At 37.0% G+C, this 27,181-nt stretch overlaps 1 protein-coding gene across 2 annotated transcripts in view; it reads right to left on the bottom strand.

Moving 5' to 3' along the window:
* Positions 1-26,753, bottom strand: part of LOC114025102 (fibrocystin-like) — a 70,599-nt gene extending 43,846 nt beyond the window's left edge. Inside the window, exons 1-3 of one of the 2 annotated variants that reach the window (XM_027838437.1) lie at positions 25,781-26,753; positions 7,206-7,341; positions 5,028-5,115 (exon numbers count right to left, since the gene is read on the bottom strand). In XM_027838437.1, the coding sequence (XP_027694238.1) occupies positions 5,028-5,115; positions 7,206-7,341; positions 25,781-26,745 (1,189 nt within the window). In that variant the 5' untranslated portion in view covers positions 26,746-26,753. The remainder of the gene's footprint in view (positions 1-5,027; positions 5,116-7,205; positions 7,342-25,780) is intronic. The other variant, XM_027838438.1, reaches the window with a different exon arrangement.
* Between the last annotated feature and the right edge of the window lie 428 nt (positions 26,754-27,181).

Here is a 27,181-nt window from a genome sequence, read left to right as displayed (position 1 = left end):
TAAGTGTCTGAGGCTGAATTTGAACTCAGGTCTTCCTGACTCCAGGCCCTGTGCTCTATCCACTGTGCCATATGATTAAGAACTGATGGCAACCTATTTTGATGAAGCATATACTTAAGAGATGTAATGCAATGACCATTTTATGATAAACGTAGAAGAAACTGAGGCAAACAGAGGTTAAGTGTCTTCCTCAGGTCATACAGCTAGTAGGTGTCTGAAGTTGAATTTGAACTCAGGTCTTCCTGGCTCCAGTCCTGAGGCTCTATCTACTGCTCCAAAATAATTAAGAATTGATGACAACTTCTTTTAATGAAGCATATTCTTGAAACACTTCATGCAATGATTATTATAAATAAATATCAACCTGCTTGCAGAAAAAAATAAGATATTTATTACATCTAAGATTGCCTTCATCTTATACAGGATAACATTTCATATATATTATAACAGCCATGTGGAAGATCAAAGGCATTGGGCCTAAAAGAAATCAGGTCAGTTTATATAAGCAAGTTATAGTCGTTATATTATAACCCATATTTGGAATGTTTCAAAGATAGACACGTCTATCTTTCACTGGGCAGATCAGCCTGGCCCAATTTTAGAAAAATATAAAAGCCAAATGAAATGTCAACACTGACTTGGTTCTATTAGTGATGCAATTTTGAAGTGTCCTTGATGTGTGATAAACACACAAAAAAAAATTGAAATCTATTAAAAGATATGTGTTAGTCACTTTTTTCTTTTCTTTTTAATTTATGGAATAAAACAAGCATTTCTATAACAATTTTCTAAAATAAAAAAGATAATTGCAAATGAAACTGCAAATCTATGATGTACAACTTGCTATTCATTTCAAATATACAACAAAATTATCATGTAAATTTCTTTTTTTTATCTTCTCTTCCACCTCCCTGCCCTAGAGATGGCTACCATTAGACACAAATAGGCCTGTATGTATAAAATTATTCTATTATACTTCTATTTATCAGTTCTTTCTCTGGATGCACATAGTGTCTTTCTTCATATGTCCTTTATTATTAATTTGGGTATTTATAATAAACAAAATAATTGATTTGCTCAAAGTTGACCTTAAAACAATATGGCTGCATTTCTCTAATCAATAATGATTTAGAATATTTTTAATGTGATTATAAATTGTTTTGATTTCTTCATTGGAAAACTGCCTATTCATATACTTTGACCATTTATGATTTGTATTCTTGTAGATTTGACAAAGTTCTTTATATATTTTAGATATCTTTATTATCACTTTTTGATGCTAGGCAGGAAAAGCATTAAAAAAATTACTATGTGTCAGACACTGTGCTAAGCACTGGGGAGACAATAAAAGCACACAGGGCAGTCCCCAGCCTGAAAGAGCTTCCATTCTAACGGAGGAGACAAGAAGTTTTGGAAAATGGCATGGCACGGAAATTGTAGGAAGCGATCTGGAAGCTTGGTTCTCTGGAAGATAAGGCAAAGGGTTCACTTACTAATACTGAGAGTAGAGCCAGCGGTGAAATCGAAGAATAGGACCACAATAAGGAGACAGGACAAGTCAGAAAAATAGGAGAACTGGTGCCTATTCAAGATGGAATTACATGTAACCTGCCTAATCTGGAGTCAGAACCAACTATCCTGGCTCTGAAAACATCTCCACATTTGAGCAAGATTACTTTGCAGAAATATAGTTATTAGCCACAACTGTTATTATGTGTTGTTGAGTCATGTCTGACTCTTTGTGATCCCATTTGAGGTTTTCTAGGCAAAGATACTGGACTGGTTTGCCATTTCCTTCTCCAGCTCATTTTACAGATGAGGAAACTGAGGCAAACAGGGGGAAGTGACTTGCCTAGGGTCACACAGCTTGCTTACTTACAAGTGTCTGAAGCCACTTTTGAACTCAGGAAGATAAGTCTTCCTGACTCTAGGCCCCAGTGCACCACCTGGCTACCCCTATTAAAAAGTTTTACATGATAAGTATTGCGCCTGTCTTTCACTCTACTGACACCTGTTCTATAGAAGGTAGGATCACCGTAACATAAAAAAAAAAAAGTTGTATGCAAAGAGCCAATATTTCTAAAAGAAAGGGAAACTAAAAGGTTCGAATTTATAATATAGGGTTTCCTTCTTCCTTCCCTAGTATTATTTAGGAACATTATATCAACACTGGCTCATTACACTTTAATTCGTGCATATAGAATACTATTCTTTTTTTCTTTTTAGCCACAAAAAAGGAAACGTGTGTTTATAATCTCAGGATTACATCCAGATTCTGCAGCAGTTTTTAATTCAGAGATCACACCTGAACCAATATTAGCAAGTGTGTATATTTATAAGAACTATGTAAACTTTTCTTCCACAAAATAGCATAAACCCAGCAGAATTCAAGAATTCATTGGCAAGATAAAATGGATGTATTGAGTTTCTTCTTTCTGGTATCTCAGTAGTGAGCTGTAGGTTTTTTGTTTTGGGGTTTTATTTTTGGTTGTTGTTTTGGGGCACTTTTTGAAGTGGGCTGCTAAGAGAGAGATCCCTGTTTCTATTCTTAAGAATATTAGTCTCTTAAGTGGTTTTATTAACATTCTACACACCAACTACCTCAGCCAGTGGAATTAAGCTACTCAGTTTCTCTAGGCAATTACAGTTACTGGTCACCATTCTGCAGGAAGCATACATGATGAAGGAAAGCCCTTACGTTGGATGGTAAAGAAATGTTGCTTGGGTCCCTGCATTCTCTTCCTCCTGAGCACCCTCTGAGACTTAAATCACAAACATATCATCTTATTTTAATCAAAGCTCTCCATTACCAAATGAGATGTTATAAATAGTGTTAGTGTTATAAATAGTGTTGTCAGCATTGATTAGGTGAAGAAAATGAGTAAGGTAAAGTGATTTGTTTGTTACAGCAAGCCAATACCATAAAGAGGATTAAAACTCAAGGCTTCAGTGTTTCCAATCCATGATTTACCCTACAAGACTATATAGTTCTTCTGATGCAGTAATGGGCTATTGTGTAAAATACTTCTAAGGCTCCAAAATATTTTGTTAATGCTTTAAAAGAAGAGACTTATGTCACCGTCATTTCCTAATTTGTTGTTGTTGTTCAGTCATGTCTGACTCTTCCTAACCCTTTCTGGGGTTTTCTTGGCAAAGATACTAGAATGGTTTGCCATTTCCTTCTCCAGATCATTTTACAGATGAGGAAACTGAGGCAAACAGGGTTAAGTGACACTTGCCCAGGGTCACATAGCTAGTGAGTGTCTGAGGCTTATTTTGATCTCTTCCTGATCCTACGCCTGACACTATCCATTGCTCACCTAACTGCCTTTCATTTCCTAATACCAAACTTACAATAGATCCCTCTCTTAAAACAAAGACACATAGTTAAGGACAACAAACTGACGTATGAACCAAGTCTAACAGAATATGCCTCATGGGAAATCTGTAGTTCATAATCTGTCTAATGTCAATCAGGCTATAAATCAATCATCAAACATTTATTCAGTGCCTACTATGTTCTAGGCACTGTGCTAATCACTAGGAATGCCAAAAAAGGCAAAATAGCCCCTATCCTCAAAGGGTTTACAATCTAATGGAGAAGGGGCACATGTAAACAAACAAATAGAAAACAACCTATATACAGGATAAATACGAAATTATTAAAAAGAGGGGAAGCACCAGAATTAAGAAGGGTTGGGAAAGATTGCCTATAAGAGATGGGATTTTATTTGGGACTCAGAGGAAACCAGAGAAGTCAACAGACAGAGGTGAGGAGAAATTGAATTCCAGGCATGGGAGACAGCCAGAGAACATATCCTGAGCCAAGATATGGAGTCTTGTTTGTGTAACAGGTTGGAAGCCAGCATCACTGGATCAAAGAATACATACATGGTGGGGAGGAAGGTGTAAGAAGACTGGAAAGGCAGGAGGAGGCTTTGTTATAAAGGGCTTTGCATGCCAGACAGAGCATTTTGTATTTGAACCTGGAGGCAATAGGGAGCCAGAGTTTGTTGAGCTGGGGGGTGGGTAACATGATCAGACTTGCAATTCAGAAAAATATTTTAGTAGCTACAAGGGGAAAAAAAGGTATGTTTCATCATTCATCCTCTAGAGCACATGATTTTAGTGTTGTTTTCCTTTGCATTATTGTGGTCATTGAGTAAATTGCTTTCTTAGTTTTACATCAACTCACACAAGTCTTCACAAGTTATTTTTTTCTCTCTGAATTCTTCATATTTTTTCTGTTTTGGATAACATTCTACTGAACTAAAATGTCAAAAAAAAATTTTAGTCATTCTTCAACTGATGGGCACCCATTTTGGTTCTAGTTTCTTACTAGAATGCTGCTATACTTTTTTTGGTATATATGAGACCTTTCTCTGTATCTTTAACCTCTCTAATCATAATTCTTTGTGACCAAAGATAAATTGAGAGTTATAAGAATACCCTCAAAACTTTTTCCTGACCATTTAGGGGAGAAAATGGATTTTTCTTCTCCTCTCCCTTCCCTTCTTCTTCTTTCTTTTCCTCTCTGTCTCTTCCTTCCTTCCTTCCTTCCTTCCTTCCTTCCTTCCTTCCTTCCTTCCTTCCTTCCCTCCCTCTTTCCCTCTCCCCTTCTCTCTCTTCCTTCCTTCGTTTATTTCTCTGTCTCTCTGTCAGTCTTTCATCTGAGTCTCCTCATTTTGCCTAGGCTGTTAGCAGCCACTCACAAGCCTAATCCCAATGCTGATTGGCATGGAAGTTTTAAATTGCTCTTTTTTGACACGGACCAGTTTGTTTCTCCTTAAGTAGACTGTGCCCTACCCCTTACCCTCATTCCCATGGACTCGCCATGCTGGCATCAGACTTAATACAGGAACTTTAGCCCTGTTGTAGCTCAAAACTCCCAAGGTGAAACAACTCACCATCTTTAGCCTCCCTCCCTTTCTCAGCAAGAGAAACTATATATGTGTAAGACCACACTCAGGTAATAGAATTTTTTAAGCAGATGTACAAACTACAGATCTATACAAGCAATGCCATACCTTTCAATACAGTTTCTGATGCCCCCTCCAGAGAAACAGCCACAATCCAAGGCTCTGAGGGAGGTCCTAATGATTCTACTACCCAACCCTAGAAAGGAAAATGAAAAGAGTTTAGAAGAGATCTGGGGAGAGACTATGGAAGGATTTTGAGGCACTTATTTCCCAGGACACTAACTGAATATAGGATCATAGATTGAGTTGAAGGAGACTTCAGAGGCCCATCTATCTAGTCCAATATCCTCACTTTACAGACACAGAAATTGAGGCCAAGGAGTTGATATGACTTGCACAGGGTCACATATGTAAGGAGTACCAGAGGCAAATTTGAACCCAGGTCCTCTAATTTCAGAGCTAGGCATCTTTCCATCATACCATGCTGCTTCCTTCAATGTCATATATGTTTTCATTTTTGTATTTACTGTAACCTCTGTGTAAAGTGCTTTGCAAACCTCAAAGTGCTATATAAATGCTAGATATTATTGTTAGGTAGCAAGGTGTTGAAGTGGATAGGGCACTGGGTATGAAGTCAGGAAGACCTGAGTTCAAGTCTGGCTTCAGACACTTACTACTTATGTGACCCTGGGCAAGTCACTTAACCTCTGCCCCAGTTTCCTCAAATACAAAAGGTGCATAATAATAACACCTATCTCCCAGGATTGTTGTGAGGATCAAATGACATAAAAATTTTAAAGTGCCTTGCACAGTACCTCGCACATAGTAAGTGTTTAATAAATGTTTGTTTTCCTTCCCTCTACTAAAGTTCTATCTCAGTGCCTCATTGCGCTATAGAGATGACCCTGGAGTCTCAAAGGCCATGCCAAGATAATTTAAGTCGTTCAAGATCCTAGCAAGCTGGAAAACAAAAGTACAGGTGCATTAATGGACCCTTTGTGCCATCAAAGAATGAATCTGTCTAGGTTTAGACAGGTTCAAGACTAAGTTGATTGTAGAGTAATCTATATTTGGCTATAGTCTACTTCATGATGGTCAACTGAGTGATAGAAAGGTTGCTGTCAGTGGCAGGAAGAGGAATACCCAAAATGGCAAAAATCACAGATCCCTAAAATCGCAAGTAAGTATTTAATACACATCATAAAAACTGATTTTGGGGGGAGTAAAGGAATGGATAGTTTTAGAGGGGAAGTAATTTGGAAGAGTTCAAGAGAAAGGTGAATGATCAGAAGGAGCAGGAGAAAGTAGGTTTTGTGAGAGATAAGCATCTTGTATGCTGATCAGAATGAATGAGGGGATAAAGGAAGGAATCTGGAGAGGAGGTGAGGCAGCATGGGATTGCATAATATTATATCTTTCCTCTGGATAATTACCAGTGTGATTATGGGCAAGTCACTTAAGTTTCTGGACCTAAGCTTTATCAGCTGTCAAATGAGGGGATTAAATCAAGTCTCTTTGGTCCCTTCTAGCTAGAGATCCATGATGTATATCTCAGCCATCCTGCCTTCTGCTCACTGTGACCAGATAGAAAGGGTGCTTGTTTGCTTTTTTAAGGGAAGAAGGGGTGATTTCATTAGTGCAGATTTTTTTTGATAGTTCTAGTAGAGATGAGAAAGGAGGAAATAGAAAGAGGGCATGGTGCTACAAATAGAATTAGGAGAGCTCTTCATTTATGATTTTAAAGAAAAGTGGAAAAACACTAATGAAAATGACACTTAGAACAAATATATGTGCATGTATTCATAAACTGTTCTAAATGATCAAATACATTTTGTCAATATCTCTGGTGAGGAAGCCAGAGAAGTCAACCAGCAGAGCTGAGGAGAAATTGAATTCCAGGCATGGGAAACAGCCGGAGAACATATCTTGAGCCAACACATAGAGTGTCTTGTTTGTGGAACAGGTAGGAAGCTCACTGTGAGGAGGTTCAAAACTACCTTCTCTGTTCCTTGCTCATAAAGCAAAGACATTGAGCTTATTGTTTCTTCAGTCTTTTGTGACTGCAGGAAAACAAAAAGGTGGAATTGAAAGTTAACCAGAGAAAGGAGTTAAGAAATACAAAATACAAAGGCAGCACCTTGGGCTGAGAAGGTAAGCATCCACTAAATGTTTTCTTGTACTGATGGAGAAGTGTAAGACACAAAAAGAATTAAATGAGCTGGTCTGTTAATCAGCATGTTTGCTGCCAAGCTAAGAAGGTAGTCAGTCACCTGTAGAAAAGGTTACCTGTTTATCCAGAAAAATGAGGTGTGGTTGCACTGGAAGCTCTATTCCCACTTCTCCATTGGACGGCTGAACTTGGATTGAAAGGGTATATGGTCGTTTATATATCACACCATCAGTATCAAGACTGCTTGAGTTTCTTGCCCAGTGAGGAAACAAAGACAAAAAAAAGAGGGTGGGGGTGGGAGAAGCATTCATGAGATAACAAATTTTGCTGAAATCACTATCTTCTTTACTATGTGTATATGTCACTAATTTAGAAATTAAAATTTGTCTGAAAGTTGAGGGAAACTAAAGACAGTGAACTTGAACTAGTATCACTGGTATTTTTCTCAATAGCATCTTTTAGACTTAGTAAAAAAAAATTGCCCAGTTAAATTTTAAAAATAAATAACAACTATAAAAAAAGAACTATGGGTTGATAGATTGATAGATTCTGTAAACTTTGCTAACCAATATCAGTTATCACTGCTGCTATTTATTGGAAGAGAATCTTCCTACAGAGGGACAAAATCAGAGACTCATAGGAATGCAAGCTTCTTTCTTGGTGGAAAGGACTATGTCTTACATTTAATACATATTTGTTTAAAACATATAATATGCCAGACTCTAGGTCACACAAAGATTAAAAAAAAAAAGACAAAGTGCCTTCTCTCTGGGGCTTACAATCTGAACAAAGAAAGAGGTACCAAATACTCTGAGAGATACAAGAAAGGAGAGATTGGGGATGGGGGAAAGAGGGAGGAATATGGAGGGATGAGAGAAGGCTTCATGGAAAAAGCTGCACTTATGCTGAGTTATGAAAACAAGTTTTCAGTAGCTAATAATGGGAAGGCAAAGAACTGTAGGCACGCTCAATTCGACAAGAACAAAGACACAGAGCCAGGTAAGTATACACGTCCACCTTTACCCACATCCTAGCACCCAGCATAGAGCTTTGCATGTGAGGGACATTCAATATATGTTTGTTGGCTAATGAATAAGAAAATGAATAAATTAATGAATGAACTGATTTACGTAGTACTAGGAAATTACTCATACATTGGGGAGAACCTAACTCAAGTTTATTAACCACTGGCATAAATGGAATGATAAAATGGAACAGAGCACTTAGTAAACCTTATAGCTCCAAAGAAATGTGAATTATTATTAATATTTTCATATTTTTCATGTTATTAATATTTGGTGGGAAGTTCCATGAAGGTAAGGATCATGTCCAATTCATCTTTGTATCACCTCTAGTATTTAGCAAAATGGTCTATATAATATAAAACGTAACAAATTTTCATTGAAATAATGAATAACTGGATAAATATATGCATGAAAAAATGAATGACACAGGAATTTCTAATTACTAAAGTTGTTCCTTTCATATTAAACCTCAAAAAAGCTGGGCCTAAAGGTTTTATAAGGCTATGATCTTAAAAATGAACACTGTTCCCAAACACAAATAAACCAGAAGAAATGATGTGAATGGTATGATCATTCATTTACTATATACTAAGAATCCTCAATATTTTGTGTGGAAGAGCGACTTTTCATTACTCCAAAGCTTTGAGACTAGGAGGGGAGAAATCTGAGTTTCTTAAAAGGTAAGTGGAGGTAGTAAGATAAGTGCTGTATTGACAACTAAGTCCCAGAGCAGAAGGACTTGCTTCTGTCAATTTTCTCCCTTTCCCAAAGGCAAACTGGAGAGGAAAGGGAGTGCAGGGGAGGGAAGGAATTGGAGTAGAATGTGTTATGGTCATGACACTTGGATTGGAGATCTATCTAGCAGAAAAGGTTATGAGAGCTACCTATTGATTTTTATGTACAGGCTGTGAATCCCACTGAACATATTATCATACTGCTACATAGACTGGTCCTAATTGCCATTCATTAGTATATTTAGGGTAAGTAGGTGAGCCAGCTTTGTGTTTTAATTAACCAATATGAATCAGGTTAAAATTTAAGCCATAATCACCATTGCTCCTAGTTTCCTCAATCTCTACTCTTGACTGTACTTTCTCTCCTATGAGTCCCAGGCTGCTGGGAGATTCTAAATTCATTTTCCAGTTTGAATTCTGCCCCTAACCTAATCCTTGCATACTTTCCCTGAAGATCTGCAAGTAAGAGAGAACCATCGGGATAGGAAAAGCTGACAACCCCCCATCATAGAGTCTGACATATCAGCAGTGATACCAAGAGACCCAGTAGCTGGGAAAAAAATGTCTGAGCACTAGCTAAAAGCCCCTTTCCTGACATACTTTTAAGTTTATTGTGAGCAAACATCTCTTATTAAATGTAAACAGCATCTCACTGGAGGTCAGAGACTTGCTGCTACAGCATATCCCAAGGTAATACCACTTTAAGCTCCACATAAACTCTTAAGCAGTTTCTATCCTAAAACCAGACCGTAGGTGGTACAGTTTTTTACGATATGTTATAATAGTGCAATAAATCTGTTAGCTTAAAATCGAATCTCCGTGGCCTTTTAGAGAAATCATCATTAAATGCAGGGTCCTGTTAATGATGCCATCCAAGTGAAATTGTTTAATCTGCTAAGGGGGTGAAAGGTCACCAAATGAATTTTTTATAATACATCAACTTGACACGCAATAGGGAAAACTGTAATAGATAAAAGCAAAGGAAAAGGGCACTGTCTTCTTCTGATAGGTCAATAGCAGCCAAGAGAGTCACTCATCCACTTTCCCTTCACTATGGTGCTCCTTTTCCATTTAATATGGACACCCAATTAATACCTCAGCACCACAGACAACCTCATTTTAGGTGACTTATAGCAATTTCTCCCCCTTCCCTGAAATGAAAGTGATCACAATACATCATAGCATTGTGCGAATTAACGTTAATTGATTCGAGTTACCAAGCAATGATGGGCCACTTATATAATCTAGGCGTTATTGGGTGCTGGAAGGGATGGAGGGAAGATTAGATTCCAGTGTCCGTTGCTGTGACGACGGGAGTCACCTGACACCTTGTTAGACAGTTGTAAGGTTCTATTGCCGGCCCCAGTGGGGTCGTCAGTAAACTGGAGTGATGTCCAAACATCATTACACGCTGCTCCGATATTAAAGCAAAGGGATTAGCACCTTATTGCAGGCAACCTGGATTTGTCATTGTGCTGTCGTTATCCAATTTCCAACTGCTAATGTAACTTTGGCCTGCAGGCAGAAGGACCTACAGCCAAACTTAAAAAAAGAGGGGGGGGAAGTGAAAAAGCCCACCCCCCAAATTTAACCCCTCATTTGACATCTTCCAATAACTAGTGAGGAATGTGAAAGAATTTTTTTCCCTACATTGCTCTAAGCAGAGGATAAAAGATAAGGAGCAACAAGAACCAGAAAATCCACTGTTCAGGCAGTTTTGGTGCCCCCTTTATCCCTTGCTTTCTGGGCCTGCCAGATCCAGGATGTTTAGCTGAAGGGAGGGAGTACAGAAGGAATGTACCACAGAGCATCTACATTCCTCTTCCAGGACCAGCAAACAAATAGATCCTGCCTGTCAGCTGCCTTTTTTAAAGCAAGACCTGTACAGGGAAAGGGATCAGTGATAACACCATCCCTCTCCCTCTAATGGCTAATAAGGTAGATAACCTTAAAATATATTTAGGCTTTGATGAAGAGTTTCAAAATATTCTGTGGACTTTCCATCTCTATTGTTCTGTAAAGGTTCCAAAAGGCAAAAATAGTGTATTGTGTAATGAGTAAAAAAGAGAATTTAATTCCAAAAGGATTCTGAAGTTTTGTTTTTCTGAAAAAGATCCAGTACTTTCAGTGATCCCAAGCTATTTCCTCAAGCCAAACCTCCTCCTTTTAACACTATATACTTCTGGTAGTTACATAGGAACATGATTTCCAAAGAATCAAAATTGTGAAAGACCCAAAAGTCACATAGTGAGACACATAGTGGGAGCAAGTAGGCTTTAGAATATCACCACAAGAGGCATTATGGGACAGGAGAAGGAGCACTAGCTCTGAGTACTTCAGTTCAAATTCCAGTTCTGAGGTTTACTACCTACCTGTGTGACCATAGATAAGATTCTTAACCTTTCTGGATTTCAGTTTTTTCATCTGTAAATGAAAGGATCCCTGTGGTACTTTCCAGCTCCCAGTCTATGATCCTTAGAGATAAAAGCTATTATCTGAGATATATGATTGAAAAAGCAGGTAAGCCTATCATGTCAAGTAGAGAGAGCAAAAGATAATAGATACATGATCTGAAGGTTGCTCTGGTACCTATATACTGTTCAAGTACCTAGTCTTAGGAGAAGGTTTCCAGAAAATTGAGTGAACTTCCTGGGAAGGATTTGTGGTGGATTATAAATACAAGTTGTATCAGATGAGAAGGTATAGAAGGGTGTCAATCAGCAGCATCAGAGCACCCAAATCGATGAGAGAATGGATTAATTAAAGTATCTAATAGAATTAAGCATCCCCTTCTCCTTGTGTGCAATGCAATGGAAAGGACACTTGACTAGGAGTCAAGTAACCTCAATGTCAACATGAGTTCTATTAGCAGTCCATTATTTATCCCTCACTTTTCCTATGTATTTGGCTCATCTTATTTTTCCAAGTATGCATTCCTTTGTGCAACATTTCTTTCGCAGAATTTATGTGTTTCCACTCGCTTATCACTATCAAACAAGTCCCTGTTATCCTTTGGGGGATAACAATTCATTTTTTCTGCAAATTTTAGAATTTTGTGACTTATAGCCATACCATGTTAATGGTAGAAAATTGTTTGTTTGTTTGTTTGTTTGTTTTAAAGGTTGGGTCTTTGTTGCAGGCAGTAGCTTGAGGCCATTAAAAGAAGTTTCCAGAAGCTCTCTCTTTCCACATTCTTCCTATTCAATGTTAGGATTAATTCATCATTCTATTGCAATGTCTGTAGAAGATATATGTGATAATGAATGCACTCTATGGGTTGTACATTCAACTGTATGTTATAGTTGGGACAATGTTATGTTGTTAAGTCATTTTTCAGTGGTGTCTGACTCTTTGTGACCCCATTTGGGGTTTTCTTGGCAAAGACGCTGGAGTGGTTTAATGTTTCTTTCTCCAGTTCATTTTACAGATGAGGAACTGAGGCAAGCTAATAAGTGTCTGAGGCCAGATTGACTTCATTCAGGTCCAGTGCTCTATCCACTGTGCCACCTAGCTGGGACAATAGACTTTTTTTATCCACTTGGTTTCTTCTGTGTGGATGGTTAGTTTGAACTCTTCAGAAAGGTAGTTACCAACAAAAGAAAATAAATTTCCTCATAAAGAGGGAAGAACTGTTTATTGGGATGAAAATAACAAATATTAAGAAGAGCAAAGCCCACTGCCTCTTATAATCTGTGACAAAGGAAAGGGAAACCAGGCATAATCTGACTTGCACCATAGATTTAGGGAAAGTAGATTTTAATGGGTTGAAGAGAGGTAGGATAATATAAACTCAAATTCCTTTGGGAAGATAAGATACAGAGGGATAGAAAACTCTCAAGAATGCAATTTTAAAAACATAAAGAGAAATGATTGCACAGGGAAAGAGAGAAGTGGTCTGAAGAGACTTTTGTGAGTATACAAGAACACATCAATCAATTTAAGATTCTGAAAAGACATGCAAAGGAGATAGGAGCAAGAACAGGTAATAGAAGATGTATATGAAAGTGTGGCACAGGACTGTAAGAATATTATCAGGAGAGAACATTGTATACAGTAACAGCAATACTTTTTAAAGAACAACTTTCAGTGACTAAGTCATTTTGACTGTTCTAAATACCTAAATTAACTACAAACGACCTATGAAGGAAGACGCCATCTGCTTCTAGAAGAAGAGCTGATAAACAGAAGTATGTACAGAATGATTTTATACACACACCCACACCCACATATAATATATGTATAAATACACATACATACATATATACAGAGAGAGAGAGAGATTGAGATTTGTGTCTAATGATAGCCATCCATGGGGGGGAAGAAAAAAAGGGGAAAACAGTTACATAATAACTTCATTATATATTTAAAAGGAATAGCAAGTTGTACATAATAGATTTGCAGTTTCATGTGCAATCATCTTTTTAAAAATTCTATTATGTTATGGAAATGCTTGTTTTATTTCACGAATTAGAAATAAAATAAATAAAATTTTTAGACAAGGATAGAATAAACAAAAGATGGCAAGTAAAACTAAGGACAACAATAAAAGTTTTGGTTTATTTGTTTTTTGGGGGGAGAAATCTAGAACATTACAGAGTCTACTGGAAGATAAATGATCATTCAAAGGAAATTGGCCTGACCATTCATGAAAGACAAATTGGTTGGAAGATATCAGTTGCCAGATTCCAGTATGTATTTGAAAAGATGATCTATAGAACTTGTTCATCAATATGTATAGCTGGGACAGAGAGTACCAATGGACAATAATGTTTAACAGAATGAAAGTGCCTTTATTGCCTTTGAAAAATTTCAACACTCCTTCAATCACCCTGAGCTTCCCACAAAAGCAAAGACCCATCTTTACAATACTAACATTACATCAACGTTGCTCCTATGGCAGCAAGATATGAAATACCATAGTCTCTGGTAAATATTATGTTCATATCACACTGAGGGTAATGAAGAGATGTATGGAGTAAAAAAAAAATGCAACCAAGGAATTATATGATAGGAAGAGGAGATGGTCTGGTCATGTGGTGAGAGAAAAAGATAATAAATAGATAGAACATTCCACTGGTACTTTCAGAATATGAAGAGAATGGTGGACCCACAGTAAATTATGAGGGTTCGGGTAAAAGTATCACAATATGAGCAAGCATGGATAATTTTATAGCTTCATTATGAAATAAACCTCTGAATCAGTGAGATCACAGTTTGAATATTGACTGCATAATGAGGGAAGAAAAGAGGATGCTGAATGAAGGGGAAAAACCATTGCTTGAAGAAGACGACCTTTGGAATAGAAATGATACAACAAAATTGGTAGTATGAAGTTGATACCAAAGATAAAGAGATAGTAAGAGAGCACCATGCTGCCCTTGATGAATCAATGAACCAAGAAACATTTATTAATCATGTCCTATGAATCAAGCATTGTGGTAGGTGCTGGGAATAGAATTACAAAAATGAAAGTGTCTGGCCCCAAGGAACTTACATATACATATCTACATACATGTACATATATGTATGTATATGTTAGGGAAGATAATATACATAAATAAACGTGTATGTGTGTTCACACATGAAATAAATACATAATAAAGTAGGTAGGTATTGGCAACTGGAAAGATCAGAAAAAGTTTAAATTATGATCAGCACACTCTTTAAAAAAGCAAGAAAGTTTGTGCTAAATTTTAGGAAGATTTGCTTCAAAATGGTTACAATTTAGAAAAATAGTTTTGGCATTCAAAGAAATAAGTTTTGATTATCTAAAAATTTTACTCATGTGGAAAGGCTAGTTCTTTAATGATGGCAGAAAAGGGAGAATTTATGCCTAAAATAGATGCATTCGTGTTTATGATTCCACATATCAAGTGCATACACAGGAGGGGCAAGTTGAGATTATCAAACTTTCTAAAAATATGAAACACTACATTTCTTATTAATCAGATTTCTTTCAGTTTGGGTATTCTTTAGACCAATAGCTCTCACAACTTTTTCATCTTGGGACCCCTTTACACTTTTAAATATTATTGAAGACTCCAAAGAGCTTTTGTTTATGAGGGCCATATTTTTTAACATTTACCATATTAGAAGTTAAAACTGATTAATTTCAATATATTTATTAATTCATTTAAAATAATAATAATTTTATTCCATATTAACATAAAGTATGTACTTTTAATGAAAAATAGCCATATTTTCCTAAAAAAAAATAAAAACTTAAGTGAGAGGAGTGGCATTGTTTTACATGTTTGCAATTGTCTTATGTCTGGCTTAATAGAAAAGATCTGGATTCTCCTATCTGCCTTGGCATTCAGTCTGTTGTGACATGTTGATTTGGTTGAAGTATATGAAGAAAATCTGGGTGGAGTATTAGTATTATTAATAGGCCAATAAAATCTTAATATTTATTATAAAAAAGTGTTTTGACCTCAGTAACCCTATGAAAAGTATCTCAGGGATCCCCAGAGGTCCATTGACCATACTTTGAGAACCAATGCTTTAGACATAAACATTTTTCATTTCCTTGCACTTTAAATTTTCATTAGCAAGTAAGAAGAAAACTAGAATGGTTTGTCATCACCCAAGCAAAGGAGCATTCTCTTTGAAAATCAAGTATCTGTCAGCTGAAATGCCTAAAAACACATTGATATTAAGGAGAGCCAAATGTCTCAAAGAGAGCCTGGCCCATATATAAATAAGCCAGCCTTCTTGCCTCACTTTTCTCTGTTGGATGCCTGAGGCTAACCCTTTAACTCATCAGTTTCAGTGAGAACGCCCAACTCCCAATGGTTAAAGTTGGCCAAGGGGTCCGGGCAAAACTACAAGGCTGTTTGCCATGTCATGTAATAATTAAACCCACTGGAGATGTTTTGTTCTTCAGTATGGACTTGCTCAGGCACACATAGCGAATCAGGAAATTGGCTTTCTGTCTGAGAAAATTTACTTTATGTCAGGTGCCTAGATCCACCATCTAGATTTTAGACACACGGAAAGAAACAAGACAGAGAAGATATTCCAAAGCCCCCACAGAAAATAGATGATATTATTTACAAAAGTTTGTTTCTTATTACATCACAAATGTCAAAGTCAAGAGTGAGTTCAAAATGGCTATGACAGATGGTGAGTAATACACATAAGTGATGATATGGATGTCATAACCTGTTGATAAAATAATGTGCTGTGTATTTGTGCTATCTCTAGTCTCCTGGCTATTTCTATCTGCTAAGCCTCTTCTTGTCTCTTCTTGATTTCTGTACTCCTTGGATTCGACTCCCTCTGCCCCTGCCCGCCCCCAAAAAAAAGCTTAACCCCAAGAAACTTATCAGGGATATTGCATCAACTTTGCTATTCACACTTCAACAGTACAGGCAGTTGTCCCTGTGACTGGAGGGCTGTAGGGAAGAGAAAAAACTCCTCCCAAAGCCTCCATTTAAAGAAGACTCATAAGCCCAGTCAACTCTTCCTTCCCCGCCTGCACCTTTCCCTGCATTCTTTGGACTCCCTTATTATCATTTCCCCAGTGCCCTCCCCACCCCTTTGCAGCTTCTTTTTGTATCTTATCTTCACTCATTAGATGGTAAAGTCCTTGAGGGAAGGAACTATCTTTCTTTTTCTTATTCGTATTCCCAGAGTTTACTTAGCACGTACCAGAGTGTAGTAGGTGCTTAATAAATGTTTATTACATTATGCTGATTTAAAAAACATGTTCTTCAGTAGTATTCTAAATGCCTATAATACCTTTTAAAACTCCCCAAACTACTCCCTCTGGAATGATGTCCCACTGGGAGGCGGGGAAGAGGGCAACCAATAATGTTTAATATCGAAGCCATAATTTTCTCTGTATTATCCATACCCATGAACATAATCTATAGATATAGGATCCCCATGACCTTGGGCTAGATGAAAAACAAATGAGGCTGAGGGAGAGTAAGTTTAATTACAATTGAAATGAAACCTGAATCCATACAAATTTTATGACTTGGACCATGGATAATTTTGAAGCTTCCTTGTTTGCCTGTGTTTGCATACATGTGTACACATGCACATATATGTGCATATACATATATTCATATAAAATACGCATTGCATTAATAATATTTGACATGTAATGTTTCATAATTTGAAAAGTCCTTTACCGACATCTTTTTTAATCTTCACAACAACTCTGGGAGGCAAGTGATATTGTTGCTGTTGTTGTTCAGTCATTTGCAATCCTCCCTGATTATTTGTGACCCCTTTTGGGGTTTTCTTGGCAGAGATTGTTTGGCAGAATGGTTTGCCATTTCTTTCTCCATCTCAGTTTACAGATGAGGAAACTGAGGCAAACAGAAGTAAGTGACTTGCCCAGGATCACACAGCTAGTAAGTATCTGCCATCAGATGTAAACTCCCGAAGATAAGTCTTCCTGACTCCAGGCTTGGTACTCTAACCACTGCACCACCTAGCTGCCCCATGATATTACTCCCGATTTACATATGAAGAAAATGAGGCTGAGAGGTTTAAGTGACTTTCCCAGTTCCTAAGGCGCTGAAGCAGTATTTGAGCATGTCTCCTGACTCCAAGTCCATTACTCTTGTGACATATATGTGTGTGCATGTATACACACACATACCTATATGCATAGATGTATATGTATATATCTATATATACATTTATGCACACGTATGTATGTATGTATGTACATACACATACAAACATCTGTGCATATAGGTATATGTATATTTAATGATAAACGTATATCATACCTATACACATGTATAGGTATATGTGTGTGTGTATCTGAATTCCTGTGATTTTATTGAAATAGGGAACTCACCCCTGGAGGCTTGCTTCCCCCATGAAGATCTAAACTTAGATAGTTGACTCAAAGGTTAAGTTATTTGTCTGTAGTAATGTAGCCATTTCATATCAGAAAGTAGGAATTGAATCCAGAGCATCCTGAATTTGATGTTTGTCTTTTATCCATTACTCCACAGTGCTTTGGTATGTATGTCTCTGTATCAGTCTCTGTTGGTCCCTTTTTTCTAACTGCCTATCTGTCTCTATCAATCTCTTTCCTTCCTTCCTTCTTTCTTTTCTTTTCTCCTTCCTTTCTGTCTCTCTCTTTCTGTGTCTCTCTTTGTTTCTCTTTGTCTCTCTCTCTTTCTCAGTCTGTCTCCATGTCTCTCTGTGTCTCTGTCTCTTTCTTTCTCTCTGTGTCTCTGTTTCTCTCTCTGTTTCTCTCTTTCTGTCTCTGTCTTTGTCTCTCTCTCTCTCTATCTCTTTCTCTATGTCTTTCTCTCTCCTCAGTCTCACTTTTTTTTTTTTTAGGCAATTGGGGTTAAGTGACTTGCTTAACCCCAATTGCTAGTAATTGCTAGGTCACACAGCTAGTGTCAAGTGTTTGGTCTGAGGCCAGATTTGAACTCAGGTACTCCTGACTTCAGGGCCAGTGCTCTTTCCACTGCGCCACCTAGCTGCCCCAGTCTCACTTTCTTTATCTGTAAAAAAGAATAATAATGGCACCTATCCCATAAGACTGGTATGAGAATCAAATGATATAACATATGAAAAGCACTTTGCAAATCTTAAAGCACTCTATTATGATTAGCGTTATACTTTAATTATATAGTCTCTGTTCTAGTCCAGTGGTTCTCATACTGTGAACAGCAAACCCTGGGTTAGAAAGGGATTGATTTATTTCAGGGGGGGGGCGGGGGCGGGGTAAGAATGCATATGTGTGCCATGTTTATACTTGACTTTTATTGAGATACAATAAAATGTACATTATAAATACCACTGCTATCAATTTGGGAGTCTGCAAATTTTTCTGATGTTAAAAAAGATTCCTGGTACTTGAAAAATTGCAAACCATATTAGCAGTTGTTCCCTGAACTCATCTTTTCCACTTTTCATCTCTATTCAGGCCATCTCCTTGCATGGAATCAATAAATCAGCAAGTTTAAAGTATCTAAAGTTTGTCAGGTACTCAATGAATTCTCTCCCTTCTCCGTGAAATATTTCCTAAACCCTTCAGTGATTCCTCTCCTTCCTCCAAATTTTCTAGAGCATATTGTCTTAATCTCTTCTTAACCCTTATCACAATCTATTTGTACTACTTTTATTTGTGTGCATGTCATAAACCTACAAATTATAAGATCCCTAAGGGCAGGGAATGTCATTTTCAGCTTTCTATCCCCAGTACCTATCACAATGCTTTGAGTTTTATAGTCATTTAAGTGATAAAATTATATTTAACTATTAATACATGATAGGCAGGATACTCAATTACCTCAATTTTGTAGATGGAGAAACTGAAATTCTGTTTGGTCATCTCTTTCTCCTTTTAGATAGGTAGCTGCTTATATGGCAGGGTATTCAACTAATATACAATCTTGAACAGAAGTACTAAGGATTCCTCTCCTGGTCTTAATTGTATTGAATCTTGGATCCATTAGAGATGTTAGCATAAAAGTAATTACTGCCCATTAAATATTAATTGATTATTTATTAACAGCAACACCAATGAGACGAGAAAAAGGTACAGCCTAATTGCATTGAATGCTCACTATCCAAAATGCATTTAGTAAAATATCCCAGAAACTAAATATTATATTTAACCTTGTTTTTTTATGAACAAAGATATAATGGACCTAATGTCAAGAGACATTTGGTTTATTTGTTTCTTTAGTAGTGGTGATGACTTTCATAAAACTATCCATATTTTTTCACCCAAATAGATAATAAGATAGAGATAGATGTCTACATGTGACTTTCATAAAGCTATCCATATTATCTCACCTAGTTAGATAGATGTGAATAAGTGTCTATATGCATCTTTCTACCTAGGTGAGAGAATGTGAGTAACTTTATGAAAGTTACAGATATATATATGTATATATATACATACACATATACATATATATATACATATATACATACACATATAACATATATGGAGAGAGAGAGATAGAGAGAGACAGAGACGGGGGGGGAAGAAAACATGATGTTCAGGCTAAGGGCTTACTTTCCCTTATTCAACATCACCTTCTTCCAACTAGTAACATAAGGAATGAACTTTGTAAACTAGAGCTAGAGAGGAGCCCCTTTCACTCATTCATTCATCCATTTATTCAACTCAAGTGCCATTTCAATTAATAAATCAACAATTCAAGTCAGTGAACACTTATTAAGAGCCTACTATGTGCCAAGTATGGTGCTAGATCCTGGGGATACAAAGACAAAAATGGAACACTCCCTGCCCTCATGAAGCCTACGTTCTATATGAGACCTATCCTGTCCTCCTTCCCCACCACCATCTTGCCCCATTTTTTTCTGATAATGTTTTGTATTTTCTTCTCTATTTAATATACTGAAATTACACTCTCCAATTTTTCTATAATTCTCAAATCTAATGACTTTCTTAATCTTCCTTTTTCTTGACCTCTCTGCAGCATGTGTCATGGGCAACAACCTTCCCTTTCTGGATACTATTCTTTGGTTTTCATAAACATGCTCTCTCTTGGTTTTCTTCCTACTTACTTGATACCTTGCTCTTAGTCTCTTGCTGCATTTGAAATTTTTATATAGATAGATAGATAGATATAGCTAGATAGACAGACATATAATTCTTAATTTAAACACCCCCTCAAAAGCATTTCCGTATTCTCAGTAGAACACAAAAAAGATCCACATATGAAACATAATCTCCACTTCATAGTTGTTGTTCAGTTGTGTCTGACTCTTTGTGACCCCATGGAACATACTGTCAATAGAGGTTTCTTGGCAAAGATATCAAAGTGGCTTCCCATTTCCTTGTCCAGTGGACTAAGGCAAACAGATATGAAGTGACTTATTCAGGGTCACACAGCTAGTAAGTGTCTAAGGCAGGATTTGAACTCAGTTCTTCCTGACTCCAGATGCCAGTGCTCTATCTACTGAGCCACCTAGCTGCCTCTACGTATGTATAAGAGAAATCAAGCAGCATTTGAAACAAGAAGGCCCTAGCCACTTGATTAACATCATAAAAGATGGAGGATATAAAACTGATAGAACATGGATTGAATGAGAACACCCATATCAGAGGAGGTGTCTTCAGTTTACAATGTACAGCCTTCTGTTGGTTGGTTGCTGGTTGTTGTCCTTCATCCTTGAAGACAATCAAAACATCAAGATACAGTCTTCTGTTAGGGGTTGTGGAATGCATGCTATCTATTGCTATTTCAGATCTCCCTTAAGGCTGAAACTGACCATATAAAAAAAGCCCTTCCCTTGCTTGGTTTCTGAGAAAGTCATTGACAGATTATTGTTTATAAATTTTGAAATAGAGTAGCTTTCTCACAGTTTTTCAAATTTGACCTTTGAAAGATTTGTACCTAAAAGTTGTATTTACTTTAAAATGAGGCAAATTTCCCAATCCAATAGGATGTGTTCTATTGTACATTTGTACAACAGCATTGTTGAAAAATCAGTGTTTAAAGATTACTCTCCACTGAGCTTTTATTATGCTTTTCCAGAGCCAATAAAAACATGAAAACAAGTATACTTTGCAATACAAAATAAATAACTGGAAGGATAACCAGGCTGTTGCAAACCTGTATGTTGTAGTACAAATGTATGTCAGTTTTTCTATTTGTGTATGTCATCTTTGAAAAGAATGAAGAGAAAATTTAAGAGTCCTTAGTGATTGATAATATTTTCTTTTTGGGACTGCAAGGGTTTGAAAGATATTTTTATGTAGTTTTACTTATTTGCAAAATGAGCCTAAGCCCTTAGGAAATAACAAAAAGTGTTTGTCTATTTTTAAAACATTGTCCTCTATTTTTTTCCCTTTTTATTTCTGTAAAAGATGGAATGGGGCAGCTGGGTGGTACAGTGGATAGAGTGCCAGGCTTGGAGTCAGGAAGACTCATCTTCCTGAATTCAAATCTAGCCTCAGACACTTAATAGCTGTGTCACTCTGGGCAAGTCACTTAATCCTGTTTACTTCAGTATCCTCATCTGAAAAATGAGCTGGAAAAGGAAATGGCAAACCACTTCACTACCTTTGCCAAGAAAATCCCAAATGAGGTCACAAAGAGTCGGATATGACTGAAAATGACTGAACAACAATAGACAACAACAAAAAGATGGAAACTTCTTATAAATTCTTGCTTTGCAATTTGAAACTATGCCTAAAAGGCTGTAAAAATGTGCATACCCTTTGACCCAGCAATACCAGTTCTAGGACTGTATCCCAAAGAGATCATAGAAATGGGAAAAGGACCCACATGTACAAAAATATTTATGGCAACTCTTATTGTGGTGGCAAAGAATTGGAAATTGAGGGGATGCTCATCAATTGGGGAATGGCTGAGCAAGTTGTGGTATACTAATGTAATGAAATATTATTGTGCTATAAGAAATGATGAGCAGGGGGCAGCTAGGTGGTACAGTGGATAGAGCACTGGCCCTGGATTCAGGAGGACCTGAGTTCAAATCCGGCCTCAGACACATAACACTTACTAGCTGTGTGACTCTGGGCAAGTCACTTAACCCCACTGCCTAGCCAAAAAAAAGAAAAACCAAAAAAAAAAAAAAAAAAAGAAATGATGAGCAGGTGGACTTCAGAAAAACCTGAAAAGATTTGTATGGACTGATGTTGAGTGGAGTGAGCCGAACCAGGAGAACTGTACACAGTTACAGCCACATTATGTGATGACTAACTTTGATAAATTAGCTCTTAGCAATGCAAGGATCTAAGACATCTCCAAGGGACTCATGGTGGAAAGTGCTATCTCCATCCAGAGAGGGAATTGTGGAGTCTGGATGCAGATTGAAGCATACTATTTGCTCTTTTTTTTTCTTCTATTTTGTTTAGTTTCTTCTTTCTTGTGGTTCCTCCTATTGGTTCTAATTCTTCTTTATGGCATGACTAATATGAAAATATGTTTAATAGGAATGTATATATAGAGGCTATATCAGATTGTATGCCATCTTGGAGAAAGGAGAGGGGAGGAAGGAGGAGAAAGTTGGGAACTCAAAAATTTGTGGAGGTGAATGTTGAAAACTAAAAATAAATTAATTAATTAAAATGTGTGTGATAATATATATTTACATACATATATTTGTAGAATGATTCTAATTATTTTACATACATATATGTATATATAACACATACACACATATGTCTACCTACATATGGCCCCTTCCTACATTCGACTTCTTAGATTTTTTACTTCCCCTCCCCCCAACACTTAATCACCCCTTCAGGATTAGAAAATTTGCTTTGCTAGAGGCTATTCCTTTCCCCCCCGTAGTATTTTCCTTTTTGTATTCAAAAGGGTTTTCAGGGAGTCCTGTGATTTTTAAATTATCTCTCTTTGACCCTTTTTCCAGGTCACTTGTTTCTGATGTTAGATATCTTACATTTTTATTTTTTCCAATCTTTTGATTTTGTGTCTGGGGGTGTGTATATGTGTGAGTGTGTATGTGTGTACTACATATGTATGTGTACATGTGTAGTATATATACACATGTGTATATACATATTTTATACATATATGCATATGTGTAGCTATCTCATGAAATCATTGATTTCTGTTTGATCTGTTCTAATTTCAAGGACTAATTACTTGGGTAAGGTTTACCACTTTATGTTCTAAGTAATTTATTCTCCTACTCAGAGCAGCTTCTTTTTTTTTAATCTCTTGCTTCTTTTTTTTTTTTAATCTCTTGCTTCATTTCTTCTAAGTAGTATGTAGTCCTTGTGAAAAATTCATCTTTTCCCTTGAGTTTTTGCTGGCAATTTTTACAGAGATAATTGTTCCTTCTTTTGGAAGTTATCTAGATTTTACATACACACATGTATATATTATATAATATTATACATGTTATATATCAGGTATCCATAGCATATGTCTCTACATCACATATATATGCATGTGTATATATTTATAGGCACATATGTGTATGTGAATATATATATATCACATATATACACACATATGTGTCTACCTGTATATGTGTATGTGAGTGTATATGATATCTGGCATCTATCTTGATTTACTCATCTCTTCAGCCTTAGTTGCTGAATTGGGCTTTAGTGTCAAGCCAGGTTCTTCCCCATGTCGTGTTCTTTCCTGCGGGGTCTCACCCTGGATCCCGTGGGTTCCTGCACTAACACCTACCTCCCAGACTGAGGCCCCTTCTTGATCTTTGAGGTTGAGAGTTCAGTTTTTTCAGAGCCTTCTATGGCATCTCAGGGCCAAATGCTAAGAACCTCAGGGACCTTTGTGCCTGAGCTGTAGCAGTCTAAGTGTTTCAGGGTTGCTATGATTGCTACCATTCCTCGCAGTGTCTTTTTGACCACCCTGGAGTTTGTTTGTTTGTTTTTCATTTTCGTGGGTCTTTCTTGAGGGTCCTCAGCTCTTGCTGCATGTGGATGCAGAGCCTTGCAAGCTATATGTGTTGACCGTAGGAAGCTGACTCGTTTGTCTACACCAGGGTTGACTTTGCTCCATGTATATTCCTGGTAGGAATGTACACTAATGCAAAATTTAAGATTTTATAGTAAATATGTCATAAAAAGGAAAAAGGGACTATCTATTCAAAATGATTTATAGCAAGTTTATAAACTAATGATGATGACACTAATACTACTACTAATAATAACTAACATTTATATAACACTTACTATGTGCCAGGCTCTGTGCTAAATGCTTTACAATGATTTTCTCATTTGGTCCTCACAAGAACCCTGGAAAGTAGGTGCTATCATTATCCCCATTTTATAGATGAAAAACACTGAGTCAAAAAGGAGATAAGTGATTTGCTAGGAAGTATCTGAGGTCATATTTGAACTCAGGTCTTCCTGAATCTAGGCTCAGCACTCTATCTACTGCACGACCAATTTTAAAATGAGAAATAATTTATGTGACCAACAATCAGAGAAACTTTTGAATGAATCATGTTATATTAACGTAATGAAATATTATGGTGCTATGAAAAATGATAAGAACGATGAAAGAAACAATCATAAAATCTGTATAAAGTGATCCAAAGGAAAATCAGCAGAACAAAAATAGTATACACACTGGCTGCAGCTATTTTTTTCTTTAAGAAAGTGGGGAAAGGGCAGAAGTAGTATAACATGAGGAAAATCTGGACAAGAACACAAAATAAAAATATTCTTTTGTCTGGTATTCATTCAGATGGTTCTATCTTGTTAAATGCTAAAGATTTTATGTAAGTTTTTACTGCTTTGATTCTTTATTTGATTTTGCTGCTGTTGATCATAATTTGACTTTTCAAAATAATTTTATAATTGGGTGTTGCAGTAGTGAGGCTGGTGGTTGGGTAGGACCAGACCAATGGTTTCATTGGCATGTGGGAACTTCTTTTGTGGAAACTTCCTCTACCAATATAGATCAATACCTCCTTTGTTACTTATAGACACTGAGGAATTACGATCTGGCCATCATCACATGGCCAGTATTTATCAGATGTGGGACTTCAACCACAGTACTCCTGATTCCATGCTGGCTCTCTATTCAGCATGCCACACTGCCTTTCTTAAGTTTTTCTTTTAAAATTTAATTTAAAATTTTTGATATAAAATTTCATTTAAAAATTAAATCAAAGTCTTCTTTTAATTTGAACTTTTTTAAAACAGGGAATCCTAAAATGGAATTTTATCAAATCTTTCTTGAGAGCTATAAGTGACCTGAGGATAATTAACCAGGTATAGAGTACATATACACAAAAATTAAAAGATCATGCATGAAAACTTGGGTAATTATCTGAAATCTCATTCTGACTTCAGAGTAATATTTCAGTTGTGTGATTCAGGGTGATTAGTTTAACTTCTCTGTACCTCAGTTTCCCCATCTGTAACGTGAGGCCAATAAGACCTGACTGAATTTGCTACCAAAATTCATGACAACAGCTTTTACTTCAGCAAACACTTACCCAGAAGTATCTACTCCAGCTGATCGACTTATCAGCAGGGCCTCAGTTGGCATATCCAAGGCTTCCTGCAATTCCCCAGTCTGTTGAGCAGTGATAATCTGGTGAGCCAAACACTGCAATGCATTGGCGGATAAGGATGGAGCCACTTTGGCATTTCCTATAGCTGACAGATCACCAATTTCAATGACCACCACTTTTGAATTGGTTTCTGAATAAGTTGGTGGTGGGACCCATGTTTCCATCTTTTTCATGAGCCTTTTATGCTGACTCCTTCTACGACAACTAGTACAAAGGTTCCCTGTGGGGCAGTGATGTTTCCTTTTGGCCACACCATCAGCAATGGCCTTTAAGGTCCATTCACCACCTGGCATTACATGAACAATTCTGATATAGTCTTGGCCAATCTGTAAGAAATGAGCCAATGTTTGCGGAATGTCTATTTCCCAACCTTCCAGGGTGATTGATAATGTCACTGTGAAGGCTACATGGATAGAAACTGCAGAATGCACCTCCACAGGCTCATCCCCTTGGAGGAGGATATACAAGAGATTATCCATGAAGCTGAAATGGTTGGTACCAATAGCCCCACTCTCTTGCCAAGAGTCTGGTAGACCTGGAGTGGATGGGATGAAATGTCCACGGAAGAAAACCCGAGGGCTTTGAAGCTCAGAGTAGAACACAGCCAGAAGTTTGGATGACCTTTCACTCCCAATGAGATAAAAACGCATGGCTTGGGGAACAGAATTCACAAAGCAAATTTTGGTGAGTGAGTTGGTTGGTAAAACGGAATAGAAAGCCGGTGTAGATAAAGAGGCAGAGCAGGAGGGGTGGGCAGCTACACGAGAGAAGGTTCCCACAAAGCCATTTGTCACTGATATCACTGGAGATGGATTTTTCCTCTCTGGAGCAATACTGTCAAGTATCAGAAGTGCATAGTCTGTCTGTTTGCAGATGTAACTTTGCATTGATGGTCTATAGGTACATTTTTGGTCTTCTTTAAATATACCTAGAATACAATTAATATAATAAACAAGTGAGATTAATATCTATAATTTCCCATTATAACCCTGAGTCTATCACATCTATATAGACATAATGTTTCATCATCAGTCCTCTGAAAATGTAGTTAGTCATTGTTTGTCTTTATAATGTTGCTATTTTAGAACTTGTTCTACTGGTTCTGCTTACTTCACTCCAAATCACTTCAGGTAAGTCTTCATAGGATTGTCTGAAACTATCTTTTATAACATTTCTTATAGCATGAAAGCATTCCATTACATTCCTATACCATAATTTGTTCAGCTATTCCCCAATTAATGGGCATCCCCTTAGTTTACAGTTTTTGTCCAACACACACACACACACACACACACACACACACACACACACACACACACACAC

This window comes from Vombatus ursinus, unplaced genomic scaffold, assembly GCF_900497805.2.
Source record: "Vombatus ursinus unplaced genomic scaffold, bare-nosed wombat genome assembly UNPS02014826.1, whole genome shotgun sequence".
Lineage (NCBI taxonomy): Eukaryota > Metazoa > Chordata > Mammalia > Diprotodontia > Vombatidae > Vombatus > Vombatus ursinus.
This window is presented reverse-complemented; position numbering and strand designations above follow the sequence as displayed.